General features: G+C 40.5%; 1 protein-coding gene and 1 non-coding gene across 2 annotated transcripts; both read right to left on the bottom strand.

Moving 5' to 3' along the window:
• Nucleotides 1–9,748: 9,748 nt before the first annotated feature.
• LOC145500972 (uncharacterized) lies at nucleotides 9,749–15,729 on the bottom strand. The gene has a single exon (XM_081480547.1). It carries the CDS (start codon nucleotides 15,727–15,729, stop codon nucleotides 13,402–13,404), a length of 2,328 nt encoding a protein of 775 aa, XP_081336673.1. The 3' UTR covers nucleotides 9,749–13,401.
• A 1,777-nt stretch (nucleotides 15,730–17,506) lies between these two features.
• On the bottom strand, nucleotides 17,507–17,578 carry Trnah-gug (transfer RNA histidin (anticodon GUG)). The gene has a single exon. It is a non-coding gene; the product is annotated as a tRNA-His (tRNA).
• Between the last annotated feature and the right edge of the window lie 499 nt (nucleotides 17,579–18,077).

The following is an 18,077-nucleotide window of genomic DNA, read 5'->3' as shown; positions in this document are numbered from 1 at the left end:
AATCCTTTGGTAAAGAGGAATTTGTTTTGCCCAGTTGACACCGTCCTGACCCATTTTACTAAGGTCGTACTCTATCTTAGATCTCAGTGACCTGTGACAACGTTCAACCTTGCCTTGCGACTGGGGGTGCCGAGGGCGACTGTAAATCAATTTAATATCCATGCGCTCACAAAGCTTTTTCACGGCTTTTTTGAACTCTCCTCCTTGATCGCTTTGATCTATACGTGGTGCTCCATGCTCCATATAGATACTTTCCAGTTCTTTTGCAACGTCCTTGCTTGATTTGTTTGTTAGAGGACGAAGCCAAACGAAACGACTAAAAATGTCAATCACTGTGAGCACGTATCTATACAACTTCCCATTCAAATTGACAGATCCTTTGCTTCCCATATCCATTAGATCTATTTGGTGTCTCATGTCAACATCTCTAGCTCTAACTGGTTTCAGTGTTGCCTTATTCATAAACTTGGCATTCCGACGATAGTGACTTTTGTCGGTGTTTAGAATATTTTGTATTTTATCACGGCTTAGTCCAACAAAGTTGTCCCTGAGACCGTAAGCTAACTTCGCTGCGCCAGATCCTTTGGTTCGGTCAAATTCTCTTGCAACTATTTCGTTCACCTCTGAAGATCTTAACATTCGATGTCCATCAAAATAGAGCTCTTTTTTCCCTTTTTCTTCTTTGACTAATATCCTACCCTTGGCTCTCCAGAATCGAACAGCAGCTGTGCGCATTGCCGTTGTCCTTTCTTTCACTGGTGGCAGGGCTTTACCTTCAGCAAGATTAATCAGGGCTTCATAAATGTCGTCTGGTAACACAGAAGGCTTCCTGTTTCCTTGTGAATTTACACGATCATCTAAGGCCACGGAACTATGCAAAAATAATGCCAATGCAACTGCTATAGCGAAAGCGGTATAACCCATGTTGAATCAAATAGAAAGACTCATTACTCTTAGCTAATTGAAGCAAAATGACGGTATTCAGCACGTGCGCTTTTTCAGACAGATATCAATTAAGTGTCTGGACATCCAATGTACATTTGTGATCTTTGAAGATAACCGGCGAGCGGCCTGCGATCGGCGAGTTGGTGTTCTTTTTTAAATTATGGAAGTAATTTTCTTTAATAATATTTTCACAATGTTATTTTATGTTAATTATAATTGCAACTGTGGAACATTTGTTGAGTATGTAAGTGTTTGATCAAACTCAATTTGCTGTATTATCCGACTTGTTCATTTTAGTAAAACAAGGATTACTGATAAGTGGTGATAAGGATAACAGGGATAACATCTTATCTCCTGATATCGGAAACTAATTAACTCGCACTTTTGGTCCTTGGATAGCGCTCTTCATTTTGCATTTCAAGACAGGCAAAATGTTTGTCGAGTTTGGATGCAGTGTCCAATTATGTTAATCAAACGCAATCATTAAAGCAGGAATTCTTTGTTAAACAGTTTTTCAAACCTACAGTTTGGAAATGCTTCGTCATTTGCGAAATATTACCCCATGGGGCATAATACAATTGATACTTTTAAAGAAAAAGCAGATTCACATCATCCTACTGGGAAAATTGTAAACGACCAAAATATCGGACTCTGAGACCTTTTTTTCCAGACACAGTTACGTATATAAAAAAAGGAGACAGATTGAAGGATCGAACTATCCAGACTCGCTGTGTGTGGTCTCACAAGAGAGCCAAATCGAGATATAAAAGGCATTTAAACCATGAAACGACAACAGCTATTTCAAATGCACCTTGCGTCGTGTCCTGGTGACGTTGTCATCACGGCATCCGGTGCCACTGTGATAGTTTTGTCTGGAATTGTTGTTTGGACTGATCAGGTTGTGATTCAAGAACGGACTGATAAATCGCTGGCGTCTTGAAAATATTTTCTGCGGAACTATATTGGTTAACAAGTAGATTTAGAAACAAAAACGTCACGCTATTACCAACCTATCGAAATTTGTTTGTATGAGAAGGAAGTTAAAGGCTGGAATAAGGATTCCCGCTTACAGGGATTGTGTGTAGTGTCACGTGATTATTTTACTAAACAACGAGGTGGTTACGTCAATGATGATGTTTGTGTAACGTTGTTTCATTTAAGTCCAAATGTTGTCACACTTTGGAGTTTATTACATTTAAGGCCAAATGTTATTACATTTAGGAGTTTATTACATTTAAGGTCAGTTATTACATTTAGGTCTTCAACAACATGGTCTCAGTTTGTTAATTAACAAATATTTCATAAGATTTCACGAGGCTGTCAAACTTGTTTTGCATTTCCTTAAAACAATAAAATTTGTGCGAAGATCCTCTGGGGCCCAACAATGCTTCTCAGGGAAATATTTGCTGATAGATGACGATGAGTTCCAATGTTCTTCAATGTATTGATCCTACATCCTACAAGTTTCATTTAAATTTGTAAACAATTCACTGGTGCTTTACAACGAATTGCTTTATTTAAGAGGTTGCTTAAGAGCATCTCTAACTAAAGTGCAAGAATTTTACTCCACTCTCCCAATAAAATAGTCTTTATAGTGTGTGACATTGACCAGCATTGTAGTAATCTCCGCAAGAGAAGAAAACCACATAAAACGTGATGCACTGTGAGAGTCTACGAACTGACAGAAGAATTCCTCCAACTTAAATCTGAAACCTACTAGTAACAGAATATAGCAGTGTTGACATTTACACAAACAGGTTAAGTGGGCTTGAGTCCTTGTCAATTAATCTCCGAGAAAAAAAAATGAAGACAAGTGAAGTAATTGAAACTAGTTTCACCCTCAAAGTAAGTCCATGGTTTTCTCTCTAGTTCTTTGTAATTTGAATCATCGCTCTAACAGGTAAGGCTAATAATTTTAACTGTCTACTCTCAACAGTCTTTTATTTTGCATTCAAAGCAACATACGTATGAGTATGTTGAGCACCTTGAAGATTGAAGTTGGCCATTTTGATTTCTTGTGTTTTTCTTTCATAAATATGTTTTTTGCCTATTGGGTTTTGCTCACACGTAGATAAAAGCTGGTAGAGGTATTTATGACTGTGATCATGTATCAGTCACAAGAGCATGGTCAGCAAGGTCAAAGAATTGATACAAGAACCCGGGAAGAAAACTTGAAAGTGGGATCATGTGAATTTAGCATATGGGGAAAATTAAGCTCTTAGCTTTTTTCTTGGCAATGGAATTTGATAGTTTCCACTCGCTTTCTCTCCTCGTGGATTCCAAGGTAGGCTTAAGTTCTTGTTAAGTTTTTTTCATTGTTTCTTTATTGATTTATTTTGTACACACATATTGAAATTCTGCCTGTGTCAGTATCTGACAGAAGTTTGATATTTGTAAGCTTATTTTAAGATACTTCAAGTAAGAAATTCAAATTGACTTATATTTTAGTTTTTCTGTCATTCACATCACATTTCTTTTGTATTCCATGCAGTTTGACTAGAGTGAAAATTTCTTCACAGATGGTATGCAAGGAACCTACAAGTGCAATTGAGTAAATATACTCAGAAGAGCGATAACAAAAAATGAATTGTCGAGCGCTAGCTAGAACCTTGTATTTCCAAACCACTTACAGGATAATTCGCAACATGTGCCACTATTGATCGTAAACAGAAAAAATGTAGTCATCTTGCATGTTATAAGGTTAAAAGTGGCCGACGTGTCACTCGACAGTCAACCAACAGTCACCCGACTGTCTGCCGACTGTCAATCAAGCATCTGCCAACTGTCACCTGACGCGTTGGCCCACACGTCGGCCGACGTGGCAGTGGGATCAGATTCTTTACCTTCCCCCAAATGTCCGGTATAGTCTAAACTGGCGGTTTACGCTAGGTATTATTTTGCTCAGGTTTGTTCAAAAACGTTCCAAGGTTATCTCAAAGTCACACAATCGTGCGATCATGCTCACGATCGAAGTCAGCTATATTGACTTGAGTAAGGTGCTACGTGAGTATTGATCCCCACTTTGATGCAGCGTGTTTGCATTTTGTAGTCAAATTAAAATGAAGAAGAAATACTCACGTTTTGTTCCGGTAAACAGCTACGCCACACACAAAGAACTTGCTGGTAAACAGCCATGCATCATGCAAAGAACTTGCTGACGGGTAAACAGCCACGCCACATACTAAGAACTTGCTGGTAAACAGCTACGCCACACAAAAAAAATTACTTGTAAACAGCTACGCGAATGGAAAATTGCCCGTAAACAGCTACGCCATATTCTTAGGGGCGACCTTTGAACTTTCAGGGGTTGATGAGGGACGGGTGGGTGATTCAAGTTGAGCATGAATTTTATTTATTTTTGCACCCTGAATGTTCAAGATATATCTTTTTGAGCCCTTTATGATTTTCTTCTCTTGTTATATAAGTGTATTTTTTTTGGTCCAAAAGTAGCTTGGATAGTATTTTCATCACAATTACACCACCCCACTTCCCTCAGTAGAACATTTTGCAAGCTTGAACAGCCATCCAACCTCCATCCAGCCTGCCTGAGGACCACCTCGGTTCTCAGTTACATAGGGCGGACATTAACATGTCCTTCCAAACAATGTACAATAGAAGAAGTTTTCTATTGGGAAATCCAGGTATAATAGTTATATGTGAACAAATATTTAGAAAGTTATACAAAGTCTCAGGCTCTAAGGTAATGTGCTCATAAAGTATCTGGGTGGCCTTATAATCAGAAGATTGTCGTGTAAATACAGAGAGGATAGCCTATTTATAACTGAAAATGAAATTCATTTATGGGGTTTTGACTGGAAATTGTTATAACCCAGATTTTATTTTTGTTGTCTTACAATAACATGTGCATGTATTTTTAATTACCCTTTTAACAGCTTTGTATTCCATGTCTTCATATGTACCTGTTGTGGGTTTTTTTTCTCTCTCTAAAACTCCAATCGCTTTGCAACTAGTTTAAAACAATTTTCACACTTAAGAGGCACTAAAAGCAAAATAAAGAACTGCAACAATTCAAAATTATGACAAGAAACAAAGAAACAATAACAAGAGGCTCCAGGTAGCCGATGCTCATGCGCAAGAGAACACAAGTGATATAAAATAGATACGCAATGCATACATAGTCAGACAAGCAATTTGAAAACGTTTGCCATCTGACAAATAGAAATAATACAGGAGAAATGCTAATTTGAAAAAAGTGCATCATAGATCTAAGATATAGATAATTAAGATGCAGGAGAGAAGATAAATGCTATAACGCAATATGCCATCTTTATTACAAGGATATCGTCAGGCGAATAACAAAGCAAGCCGAGTCAAAAAATTATAGATAGGGAATTAACAAACAGTCAGAATTGTGAACTGGATGAAATGTCTTTTTTCATAGCAATCCTGAACTAAATCTCGTTAGGCATTTTTTGTTCAAATGTTAGACTTGTTTATGTTGGTTGTTAGGAATATATTCCAGTATTGGGCCATTGTAACAAATATTAACTTTGCCTTATTTTTATTATGTTTGTAATTTGATTTTAAAGTATACTTTAAACTTGATAAAATAACAGTACTCCTCAGTAGGCACCTGGTGTTTTTTGTAAGTTATATCATGCAATGCCATATTTCCGAGAATTAAAATATTATGTATATATCCTTACACGTATTGCTAAAAATGTAATGTTTCAATAATTGATACAAAATACAAGGTGTACTAGACTAACCAAGAAGAGCAATTTCAGTTTTTATGGACACAAACCTTGTGCCAGAATAACTCTAAGTATATTACAGTCCTTTTTGCATTTTCTAAAAGCTAAAGATATAAACAGTTGTCTGAAATAACACCAAAAACACTTTCTCATGGGAACTCGAGCAGGTAAATTTCAAAGTTCAGAGGAATTGTCAGGTAAAACACTGGTAAAATTTCATCATCAGTTTCATTTCACCAGTACTTTCAAGTGTTTCATATATTACTTCAAAATTTCTTTTCTACATTTGGTGTTGTTAGAAATGATTTCTTTGGAGAAGATATTTAAAAGAGTGGCACAGAAGTTTTCAATAATCTTGGTAAAAAGTTTTAGACCACTTGTTACTCAGTCTTTCAGTGGATTCCTTCGTAACACCTGAGCTAGGATATAACTATAACTGAACTGAACGAATTTAATCTGCATTTGATAATGGCGACAAGATAATGCCGAAACATCAAGTTATAGCATTTATTTTTCTTTTAAAATAACTTCTTTGTAACCAAGTATCTTTTGGTATTTGAGGGACAAAAGAAGCTTGAAAATTTTGTCCTGAAATCCTCAGAGACATGCTAGAATATTGATGTATGGTATATCAAACATGGCCTATTACCTGTCCATTTACACAACCAGGAAGCAATTTTTGACTAGGATGAAGTATACAGAGCACGTTCTTAGTAAATGATTCTTCATAATATGTCCTTGAACCTCCAAAACCCTTATAAATTTGAGACTTGTTATATTGTCAGATGACGATCAACATAAACAATGGCTTACCTCTCCAGAAACATTTTCTTGCTGTTCATATGTGCTTACATGCCAGTTCAGAATCTTAACAATGAACTTAAGTACTGATAGTTACTTTCACACCGTATCAAATTGCGGAAAAAGCACAATGTTTGTGAAAAAACAGCACCCTCTTGAAGAATCCAATATGGCGGACAGAGCTCCAAAGATTGTGGTAAATGTATGCATGCATAAATTTGCATGCACAAATTTGACACCAGAACGGAGAAATGGAACCCAGTCCTTAACTCGTGTGCCATACTGTGCATGAGTAATAAACATGAAAATTGAATATTTTATTTTTGCCAGCCTCGAGCTTCCCGAAGCACGGTATAATTCAAATTGGATATTTTATAATAAAACATACCTCAGTGAATTGTTCCTCGAGTTGAGGCCAGATTTTGAACCCTTTTAGGGCTTGAGTCCTACACTTTTTACACCAACATGTTCCAGATTTATACGAAGCACTGCTTCGGCCAACTTAGTCTATAATTGGGTAATACTGAGTGGGAACAGGATGACCATGTTACTTATGCGAGTGCCCCCAATCGAACAAGTGGACGAACACGAGCATGTTTTCTCATCGTCCTGACAAATTTGATCGAAGTGCTGTTGACATGCCAATTCATATGTTTCAAGCCCACCAGCTCAACAAACCTGAGAAGTTGATGTCCTCAGAACACTGGTACAGCCACAAAACCTGCCTAGTTTTAGCCTCAGCGCACAACATAACATAAATTGCCACTGACTCACCACTTGTGAGCATAGACTCTCGCGAAACAACAACAATTTCACACTGTGTGCAAGTTCAGTTTGGCTTTGGCACAATATATAATGTTAACTGAGAACTATCCAACAAATGAGCAGAGTTTAAAAGCTAAGTTTACAGTGTGCACTGTTAGTTTTGTATCTTTTGTATCTTTGTATTTCCACGGTGTCTACATGAACAGGGACAGTAAGGAGGTGGCGTACTCACAAATTAATATACTGATGTTTGACAGGTATGATATCAGCCAGGAGGATTACAAGAGTAAGTGGAAAATTGTCAGGTTGCAATTAATGAGGGAACAAGCCCTGGAAAGAAAAAAGAAGTCCAGTCAACCAACAAGCGATGTCTACCACTCCTCTTGGAAGTGGTACAAGATGCTGAAGTTTACTATTGTGCACAATGCTACAAAGGGATTTGACACAACGAAAATAAAGGTAACGGAAGATGAAAATGAATTCTAGGCCACCATGTTTCCAACGAAGAAGACCAAAGAAGACTGACCGAAAGAGAATGACACCCCTCAATAGAGTTGTGGGAATATTGAAAGAAGTGAATTAAGCACCAACAACAGCAGCAGAACTCTCCAAAGAAGACACGCTTGGGATGGTGGTGGCCAGAACACTAGCTCACTTGAGTCCACGAGAAAGAATGCTAAGAAAGAAAAAAATTAATGACATCCTGTTTGAGGCTGAATTTCATGGCTCAGACCAAATTATCGATGGTCACATAGAGTTGAGCTCATACAACCAATATATGGAGCTCCAGTTGCTAGGGCGGCTGAACAATACTTCCCTGGTCAGTTTTCCACCTTGTAAACATTAGGATAGCATTACATTGTTCTACATGACTCCTTTTAATATTGTGTTTTGCAGATTTCGATATGCCTAATTGCTGATACTGATACGTTTGGATAAAAAATACTCAGTTTTTTGTATGTAAGAGAATAACTGTAATTATAACAGTTTCAATTTTATTTGTACATGGAAACAATTTTCAATTTTTCTCAGTCTTCCTCCATGATAATGTACATTTTAATCCAACTATAAATAACATTTACGAAATCAAGCTGACAAAATTCAGATGCATGAGAATCCACCCATGCAGGTTATGTTTAATTGTAAAATTAATGAATAAAGTGAATGAATTTATGCTTTAGTTTTAGCACAAATGTAGCTGCGTTTACACCAAGCCCTTTTTTCTGAAGGTAAAATTGGCTTCCACAGTGAAAATGTTCCTTTGCAAAGTTTGCTTAGGGTTGTTATTTACCTGGTTAAAGTAGATTCATGTGCTAAAGATGATACATGAATAGTGTACCTGGGTTTTTTTTTCTGTGTCTGTAAATCTAAATTTCCCAGGGTAAAATGTGACTCATTAACCCATTGACGGCTGTGCTGCCCATAACTGCCCGTGCAAAAAACTCCTCCATTTCCCTGTGCCGCCCGTAACCACCCAAAAAAAGCACATCGGGACAATTGCCTTTCCTACCCTCCTTGAAGATTTTTTGGTTCTCCTATTGTTCTATCGTTCTTGAGGACAAATAAACCAATCAGAATGGACTTTGTGAGCATATGTTCAGAGGACTTTAGGGGTCGTAGAAAGACGGTTTTTCTTCTTAAAATGGCACGCTCGAAAAGTGCAGGTAATCATGGCGCGTTGCGGGCAAAATCCAAAAAACTTCCAAGGTCTTGTTTTCATTCCTAACACGGATAAATTACTGCTTTGGGCTTTAAAATAGAAAGTAAAAATACAAATCAATGTTCAGTTGGCCTCAGAATGGAGGATCAAGGAGTACAGAGTCCTCAAAACTTTCTGGTGAAGAAGTTTTTCTTCCTACAACCGCCGAGAAAACAGGAAGATTGGAGCACTTTCAAGTAAGTTTCGACGACAGATCGCAGGTTTAAAGCGGCTTTTCAGACTTCAGAAACAAAAATGGTAACATACATTATTACTTCGAAGTAGAATTCAACTTTTGGAACGATTGGTAAAGCCACAGGCACTAAAATGACTGCAAAAGCGGTCGGCAAAAGTTCAAGCTTTCGCGTTAGCGTGAAGAATAATTTGAACATGCTGTCATGCAGCAAAGCACGTCTGCGAAATTTTGAACAATTTTTTGCTTTTAAATAGGTTTCTTTGTCTCAGCTTGAATGAAAATTTATTGTTATTGAACTTCCTTTTGCATTTCTTTCATTTGGTTCCCTGTATTTGGGAATTTTAGGTTTTAAAAGTGAACAGTAACTTGCATGCTGGATTTCTGCATATTTAATTTACGGCAACCCCCAGGCGCTTTGTTTATTTAGTTTATTCACTTTGTTCAAATATTTTTTGGAGTCTTATTCAGCTGCTACAGAACTGCTGAGAAAAGAACTAAATGGCCACTGATTTAACACAGTGGAAATACGACTGTTCTCAAAATAACTCGCTTGTTTTTGTCGTCTTTTTGATTTATGACTTTCATCTTTCTTTCGAAGTGAATTTTCTCAGCTTCTGTGGGACATTTTGTCGCATGGTAAAGAAATGATATAATTTCTTGTTTTCTCATCAGTTTTACACATTAGGTTGATTTCTTTTTGCTATTTTTTAGTACTTTGACCCTTCATTTATTCAACTTTTAATAAACGATGTCTTGAAACCTGATCTTGTGTCTGTGGTTACTGCACATATGGTTTATTTTTGTGCTTTCGCTTGCTCAGAAATATTCCAGAAAACGCCACGGAATTAGGGGTGGGTCGCGGGCAATTTCATTCAGGCATCAGGGGTTAACCACAACTTATACAATCAGTCATTAGACTCCTCAGAGGCATTGTAGACCCTACTTATTTATAAAATTTATTATATACTTACATGTAACATAATTTGTGCAATTATTATGCAATTGCATATTTCTTAACCAACTTGTGTAGACAACAGTTTTTAGAAATGCCCAAAATAAAACATGATCAGTGCAGAAATACCATAATTTGCCAAATGTTTGATGTCACAGATAATAATTTAAGGACATATGACTATCTTCCAAAAAAATCGGTACATTGAGTGAAAGTCAGAACAATAAATTGCTTACACAATCAGCTACACAATGACATTACTACTGATTGAAAATTTTCTGTGCATATCACATTTATTGTCTGACCTTTAAGAAAAAGAATTCACAGTGTTATGTTAAGATTTTGTAGTTGCTGTCCCAATATGAAAACTTTCAACATTTTTGTGGAGTTCAATTTTTAACACATTAGTCAACTGCTGTTTTAGTCAACAGAATGATACAAGCAACTTCAATAAGATAAAGTTAACTCTGATTCTTTTCATTGTCCTTTGCATCTCGACATGTTGTATAATAGTACATGAAATTTTCTATGGCTTTTAATTTGGCGAGTTTTGTGAACTCTTCTATACATTTGTATTTATAAACTATATTAACCCCATAATTTTTGCTTATGGATGACTTTAGTCTTCCATGAGCTTAGAAGGCAGTCCAATGGCACTCACTCCCTCACTCACTCACTCACTTGATTCTGATTAATTTATTCATTAGAGTTGGATTAAACATTTTTCTCCTACCTCCCCTTGTAAGTATTGTTTTTGTCCCAAACACCACTTGTCACATGTTTGGCTTGTTTTATGGGGGAACTAGAAAGACGTAAATTTTTGTCCAAAAACATGGCGTAACGCGGTATGGAGGTCGAAGATGGTTTTTCGTTTGATTTGTAAACAGGAATTCCTTCGTGGGTTGAAAAAAGGGAATTTGTTACGCTAAGGAACACTAACTGCGAGAAATCGACATCAAAATGCTGAAAGCGACGATACTTGCAACAAAATCTCAAAAGCTACGATGTCTATCAACCGTGGTCCGTGGACGAATCGACGGAAACGTTTAAAATATTTTATTGTCACCCGGAGGAGGAATGAAATGAATGCCGTGTCATCTGGAAGTTAAGTTATTGTTGGGTGTTGTTTTTACGGAGTTGACTTCTGTCTGTTGGCGATTTCTATCATCGGTGCTACGGATGTTTTTTGTACTGAAAATGCTGATAACAAGTCTCTAGTATATTCAGGGACAAAAGTATTATCGGAGCCCTCAACTGGCCGGGGTAATTCACAAGGCCAGGAGAGGTGTAGCTTCAAAGAAGCTTACGTCAAGTTCCCCTCTTGCTGGGACTTGAATGCCACAATTGTGGAAAGCGAGATTGAGAGAGAACTTTCAAATACTTATCAAACAAATGCTATACAAAAGCCAAATAATGTATATCAAATAACAAATGTCAAAGACCAAATGCTGAACAACTGTGAAATACATGACCTGTCAGATGAGGAATCGCTGAAACATGAAAATACCAAGGAGCAGAGCGAATCTGTTATGGTACCCAAGCAGTATATCGACACATGTATAAGAAAACCTGAACTCCAAAATGGAATTCTACTTCAGGCATCAAGTAAGTTTAATTGTCAATGCAGTGGTGATCGTCAGTTTCAAATGTACTCGACAATAACAAAATTCAGCCACGAAATTCAAGAGCAGTGGTAGTCTCTCATTTACAAATGAGACGAGGAAGAGAGCCCTCTAGAATTTCTTTCAGTGTGGTGACTAGACTTTTTAAGAGGATAAAGACAAGAAATGTGGTCAAATTATACATTAAGAATTATGTGCCTCCATCATCTATGTTCAAGGTTATGCTGTGCAAATATGCTCGTAATCACTTCTTTGACCAATGCAGAAGATCAAAATTCACGGTTTTCCCGAAGAAGTATTTTATTGGATGGAAGCTTCATTTGGTTGTTTTTCGACTGAGGACACTGAAGCATAAAAAGTCACCTTCATTTTGTATTTATACTGAAAACAATATTTACTGAGAATTAAGGCAGCTCCACGTTAAAACTTATCATTTATCTAGCAGAATTATATCCAGGGCCTTCAGAACAGACTTGTAACCTCTTGTATAGTTCATCACGTATGAATTCTTCATCTCTATTAGAAACAAGATTGTTTTACTTAGGCAGAACCTGCAGTTGATGTTGGAGGAGGTGGTGATTGCTTTTTTAGAGCTGTATCGCATCAACTTTATGGCAATCCCAATAATCATTTTTATGTGCGCAGTGTTGGTGTTCAGTATTTAGTGCATAACCCTGAACAATTTATAGAGAGCAACACTGAGCATTCTTGGCAAGATTATTTACAAAGAATGTCAAATGAGGGAACATGGGCTGATGCTATCATAATTCAAGCGGTTGCTAACTGCCTTAACTTATCAATTCATATCCCTGAGTCAAATCCAGCCTTTTCTCCTGTTACTGTTGTTGAACCAGTAAATGTGACAGCTGACAGCCTAAGAATTTACATTGGGCATGTAGATGAAATTCATTATGTTTCCACAAGTGAGATGCGAAGAAGATACAATAATAGTGAAACAAATAAGGACAAGAAAAACCAAGGTCACCAAAAACAGAAATTGAACCTGGAACATGTAACGGAAATTAAGCGAAATTCCTTCAGAAAACGAAAAGCAGCTAACCCAGAGCATGTAAGGGAAATTAACAAGCAGTCGGTTAGAAAACGAAGAATGATCAACCCAGAGCGTGTAAGGGAAATTAACAAGGAATCTGTTTGAAAACTAAAAGTGGATGACCCAGAGCTTGTAAGGAAGATTAATAAGCACTCGGTTAGAAAAGGTAAAGCAGATAACCCAGAGCTTGTAAGAGAAATCAATAATCAGTCTGTTCAAAAACGAAAAGTAGATAAGCCAGAGCTTGTAAGAGAAATTAATAAGCAGTGTGTTCGAAAATGAAAAGCAGATAAGCCAGAGCTTGTAAGGGAAACAAATAAACAGTCTTTTAAGAAAAAGAAGGCCAATAACCCAGAATACATTAAACAAATCAATAGAAATTCCAAAGAAAAGCTCAAAACAGTGTCATGTTTCAGTAGTATAGGGGGGCAGTTTGAGACCCAACCAATCAGAGCGCGTTATTTGGGTCACGTGACGCGTCTGGACCAATCAGCGTGCAGGATTTTCGGCTCAGGTCAGCGGTTGCACTAATGCTTTTTAGCGAGGTCTGGGGCAAGCTCGGCCAAAAGTTGGCCGCACGGGTTTGGACGCGAGTCCGTGAGGGTCTGGGGACCGGAAGTGACGACAGACCACGTGATCAGTTTTCAAATTTTATTTACAATTCTAGTAAATGATTGACATTGTCCATGTCGGTGTCGTCGATGTTGGCTCGGGTGTATCCGTAAGGATACAAGAGGAAAGTGTCGGGATCCACGACGCGTTTGTCGAAGACGACTTTGTATCGTTTGGTTTCTTCGATCGTTTCTAATGTTTTGGTTTGGACATTGCGTTTAATCTTGTGTGGATTGTGTACGCTGATTTCCCGTGGTTCTTCGCGGGGTTTGGTGACTTCGTTGATGACGTTTTCTTTTAACAGGTCAAAGTTCAATTGGGCTTGCCCACGTGTGTTGAGTGTGAAACCGCGTACCTTGCATTCAACTTTACCGTCGTTGGTTTGGTAACCGTAATTCTTGGGGCCAGCGGCCGCAAACTCCACGATGTGAGTACCTGGTTTCAATTCGCTGGTGAATTGACCGAGATGATCGCCTAAGGGTGGCATGGGTTGCCCTTCTCGATGCGAGAAGATGATGGAGTCTGTGTCGAAGTACAGGACTTGTTGGGGTTGGAGTTGACTGAGTCCTTCTCGATAGAGTTTGAGTCTGGCCCAGCAGGTGGTGAAGCAGGCCACGAAAATGTTGATGTTGACTTGAACAGCTTCTTCGTCTTGGACGTGTTTGTAGACCAATTCGATCATCTCGTCGTTCATGACACGAAGGGTTTGAATTTCTCGACTGTCATCGGTCAGCAGGGCATGAAGCCTGGCGGGGGACGAAATGGCTTCAACTTGACTCTTGTTCCCTTGTTGCCCGTACTTGCCCCAGAAGCTGTTGAGCATCATTTTGGCCAGAGACCGCCGACCGGGATTTTTTTGAATTTTGTCCGCTTCGAGTTGAATGCCTTCTTTGGCTAGGTAGTCGTCGAGGTACTGCTGACGTTTGACCACATCGTCACCCACCCAATCGGGCCAGCTGCTGGCTTCTTGCTTGACCTTGAGGAAGGTGTTCACGTAGGAAGAGAACAAGTCGTTGGAATTGTGCGGGAAGTGCCAAATTTCGTAGACGTATTGGATAACGTACCCTTGATGAAGGGCTTCTTGCAATTCGGGGGTGGGCCACGTACCCACCAGACATCGCTCTTGCTCATTGTGGACGCAGCGATGACTGCGTTCGGTCAACGGTTTGGGTTGCTCGGTTTCCACACAAGTTCTGCAAAGTGGAAAGGTGAGTTTACCCCCACTGCGGTGGGGTAAGACGGGATGATACAACCCAAAGGGTGGTAGGATCTTGCATTTGACCAGACCAAAGTAACTGGAGATGTCGGTGCCTTCGGGTTGACTGATGATGGCAGGATGACCCACGGGGTAGGGACAGTTTTTGTTGGTCCAGGGGTAGAGGGAGGTGAAATCCAGGTAATGCACCTTTTCTCCGTGTTCCACTTGATGGTAAAGTTTGATGGCGTTGGTACGTCCACCGTAGAACGCGTCTCTGGGTTTGAGTCTGGGGACCAGGTCAAAGGATTGGACCAAGCTCCACAGATATTCATCGTCTTGCTTGAGTTGTTCCCATTCGCATTGCCACATGACCACGACATTGTAGCCCGCGGCCAAGAGACTCTCTTCTTTGAGTTTGGTGGCTTCGTAAACATCGCGCATGGTCTGATCGCACATTTTGTGACGCGTGCGGTCGCGGTCTGGGTAACACTTGGGACACCCGTGCCAGAAGCAACCGTGAAATTCGTACACGGTACGGGTGACGTCGTCGTACCCATCCACGAAGAAGGTTTTGTCTCCGCGTAGGATCACGTGTTCCCCTCCATTGAGGGCGTGTCGAATGTGGTGATCGGGTTTTCGGTTCAAGTAGGTCAACCATTCCAGGGACGTGAGGGAATGCAGTTTGCCTTGTCTATGCCATCCACTGATGGGTTCCGAAGCGATGGTACGTTCTGGCACGTGTTTGGTGCGGTAGAGGAGATTGCAGGCGGAGGCGATGGTGAGACAGCGTTGGAGAGGTTTGAAGCCGCTGATGGCTTCGAATTCTTGGCAGAACACTTCGCAGGCCCCTTTGAGGAGGAGCACGTCGGATTCGCAGTAGGCCACGAGTTCTGCTTGGAAATCGAAGATCAAGTCGGGCTCGGCGAGTTGTTGGGCATACCAGCGTTCGAACTCTTGTGTGCGTTCGGTGGACATGCCTTGGGGGTCGTAATGTTCTTTGTCGGGTAGAGGTCCCACGTAATCCTGATGGTCGGGGGTGTTGAAGAAGTGGGGGAAGAAACCTTTCTTTTGTTCAATCAGTCTGAAGGCTTTGGGAAAATTAGCCAGAGGCATTTGAAAGAAGCAGAGAGAATCCTTGAAAACAATGTCTCCTGCATTGATGGACAAAGACATAATCTTGGCGCCGTTGACCACTTGCTCGGGCACTACGTATTGTGGTAGAGTTCATTCAGTATCAAGTAAGAATCGAACCCTTGGGAATTGTGGGCTAGGACGGTGAGGGTACAATCCTGTGCTAAAGCTCTCAGCCAATCCAAGAAATCTCGAATGCAGGTGGTGCCTTCAAAATGAAAGAGTTCCTCACAGTTGGAGGAGGCGGCGCACACTAGGTTGGGGATGTGGACACCCGTGTCTTGCATGGTTTCGCTGTCCCAGTAGACGAAGAGATGGTCTTTGGTGTGTACGCTCTGCGAACCGTCAGCTTTGCGTTTTCTGGATTTCAGTAATGTTTGCTTTTCTTCTAACTTGGTGGGATTCTGTATGAAGCATTGGTGTCGGTAGAGATTGTGATACTCCTTGCAGGAGGGACATTCGGCGGTGCCGCACACGTGACGCATTTCCATTTCGCGAGGTCTGAGTAATCTGTTGCACCGAGGACACTTGCGTAGGGAACTGCAGACGTTTTTGATTTTTTTGGTGACGTTGGCTTTGGTGCCGTCCGTCTTGGAGTAAGTGTGATGATTGGTCAAGCACTGTTCTCCAAAGAAGGCGCGGTGACAACGAGGGCAGGTGTGTATGGTGTCGCTGGCGCGACGATGATCTTCGCACTGGGTTTGACAACAAGCGGGACATTTCTTTCCGTGGCAGGGATGATGATTGATGTCATCGGTCTGGTAGCTTTTCTCACACTCGATGCAAAAGTTACTTTGTCCTAAGAAGGTGGAAATAGAATTACAACCGTGGTAATGTTCACCCACTTTGATGAGGATGAGTTGTTTCTCACGTGGCGGGCCTTTGAAAATGATTTGATAATTATGATCCAGGGAAAGCACCAGGATCTGATAAGCGGTGAGATGGCGTTGGAAGGTGTGGAGTTCGGCGAGACTGCAAGGTCCTTCGGGGACACCCGCAGCCTGATGGAGTGCCTTAACCTTTCTGGCTTGAGCGGGTTTACCTCGTCGTAGGGTGACGTAGTGGGGATGTCGACTACCTACATCGCAGTAGGCTTGCATGGTGACCAGAGCCCGTGCACAACAGAGTTCATCGTCGTTGTTGATTTGGATGACGCACTTTTTGAGATCGAGTAGCTTGTCCAGTGCTAAGCTGGCTTTGCGAAGTCGCTGTTTACCGCTACCTCGGCCGGGATCTCGGATATGTGAAATGTGTAACGAGAAGGTGTCATCCAATCGGAACTGTTCGTTGGAGTTTAACATCTTGGAAATTTGTTGCATGATTTCTTGGGCTCTGAGATCATTGTTCATCCATTCTCGGACACGCATGCGAGCTGAGTGATAAGAGTGTCTCAATCGGTTGGAATTGATGTTGATTAGGAAGTGATCGTTGCGATCGACTTCAGGATTTTGGATGATTTGGTCTCGTATGGCGCGTTGGAGGGCTTGTTCTATTTGACGTGGTAAGATTTGTCTTTGGTTGGTGGAGAGAGGTGCAGCACCACCGCGTTGCATTAACCATCCCACGTAATTTCGGTGTCTGACGCCTAAATGGCGAACGCGTCGATCCAAGTGAGGTGTTAAGAGAAAATCAAAGCCTTGTTCAATGTCATCCAAATGTTGAGCTAAGAGGGCGTTGTCTTCTTCATCGTCCAGGTCGAAATCATCTCGCTGGAAGCGAAACATGATGAGACTGAAGGGAGGATCAAAGTCGACTTGGTTTTAATCGTGTGAGTCAAGCAATGGGAAAAAAGTACTTTTTGAACACGTGAAAATTTTTTTGCCCCGACCAGGAATCGAACCTGAGTCTTCGCGGCCACAACGCGACGTCTTAACCACTAGACCATCGAAGCATGAGTGGGAGGGATCAACGTTTTATAGGGTGATGGTTCCCGCATTTTTTTAATGACGTAGGAGTGGGGGGATACCCCCATCCCCCTCTGGTGACGTCACATCACGTGTCTTGATTCGGCGTGTATAAAAATGGTGCGCCTTGACGGTGGTGACTCGACTGATGAAGCTTGAAGTGAGTTTACCGTTGGTGAAGATTACTTTGGAGGTGGACATATTTGCGCTGACTGTGATTGGTATTGTTGTGATTGAAGTTTGCCATTTAAAGAAATAGAGGAGGTGAGTTAGCAATGGATACGTTGAATCGATGCAATCGAAAGATGACTACTTTGGTGCAGTGGGTGAATGAGTGGAAGGAGCACGAGAAAGAAAATTGCGCGAGTTTATTATGCAGTGACTTGCGGAATCTGTCTCGTTTTATTGGTGCGGTGCTGCGTGACATTGACTGTTTGTTCCTGGAAGAGAAGTTGGGCTTTTTGGGGGATATGCATTTGAAAGAGT

The sequence above is a fragment of the Orbicella franksi genome, chromosome 10, assembly GCF_964199315.1.
Source record: "Orbicella franksi chromosome 10, jaOrbFran1.1, whole genome shotgun sequence".
NCBI lineage: Eukaryota > Metazoa > Cnidaria > Anthozoa > Scleractinia > Merulinidae > Orbicella > Orbicella franksi.
This window is presented reverse-complemented; position numbering and strand designations above follow the sequence as displayed.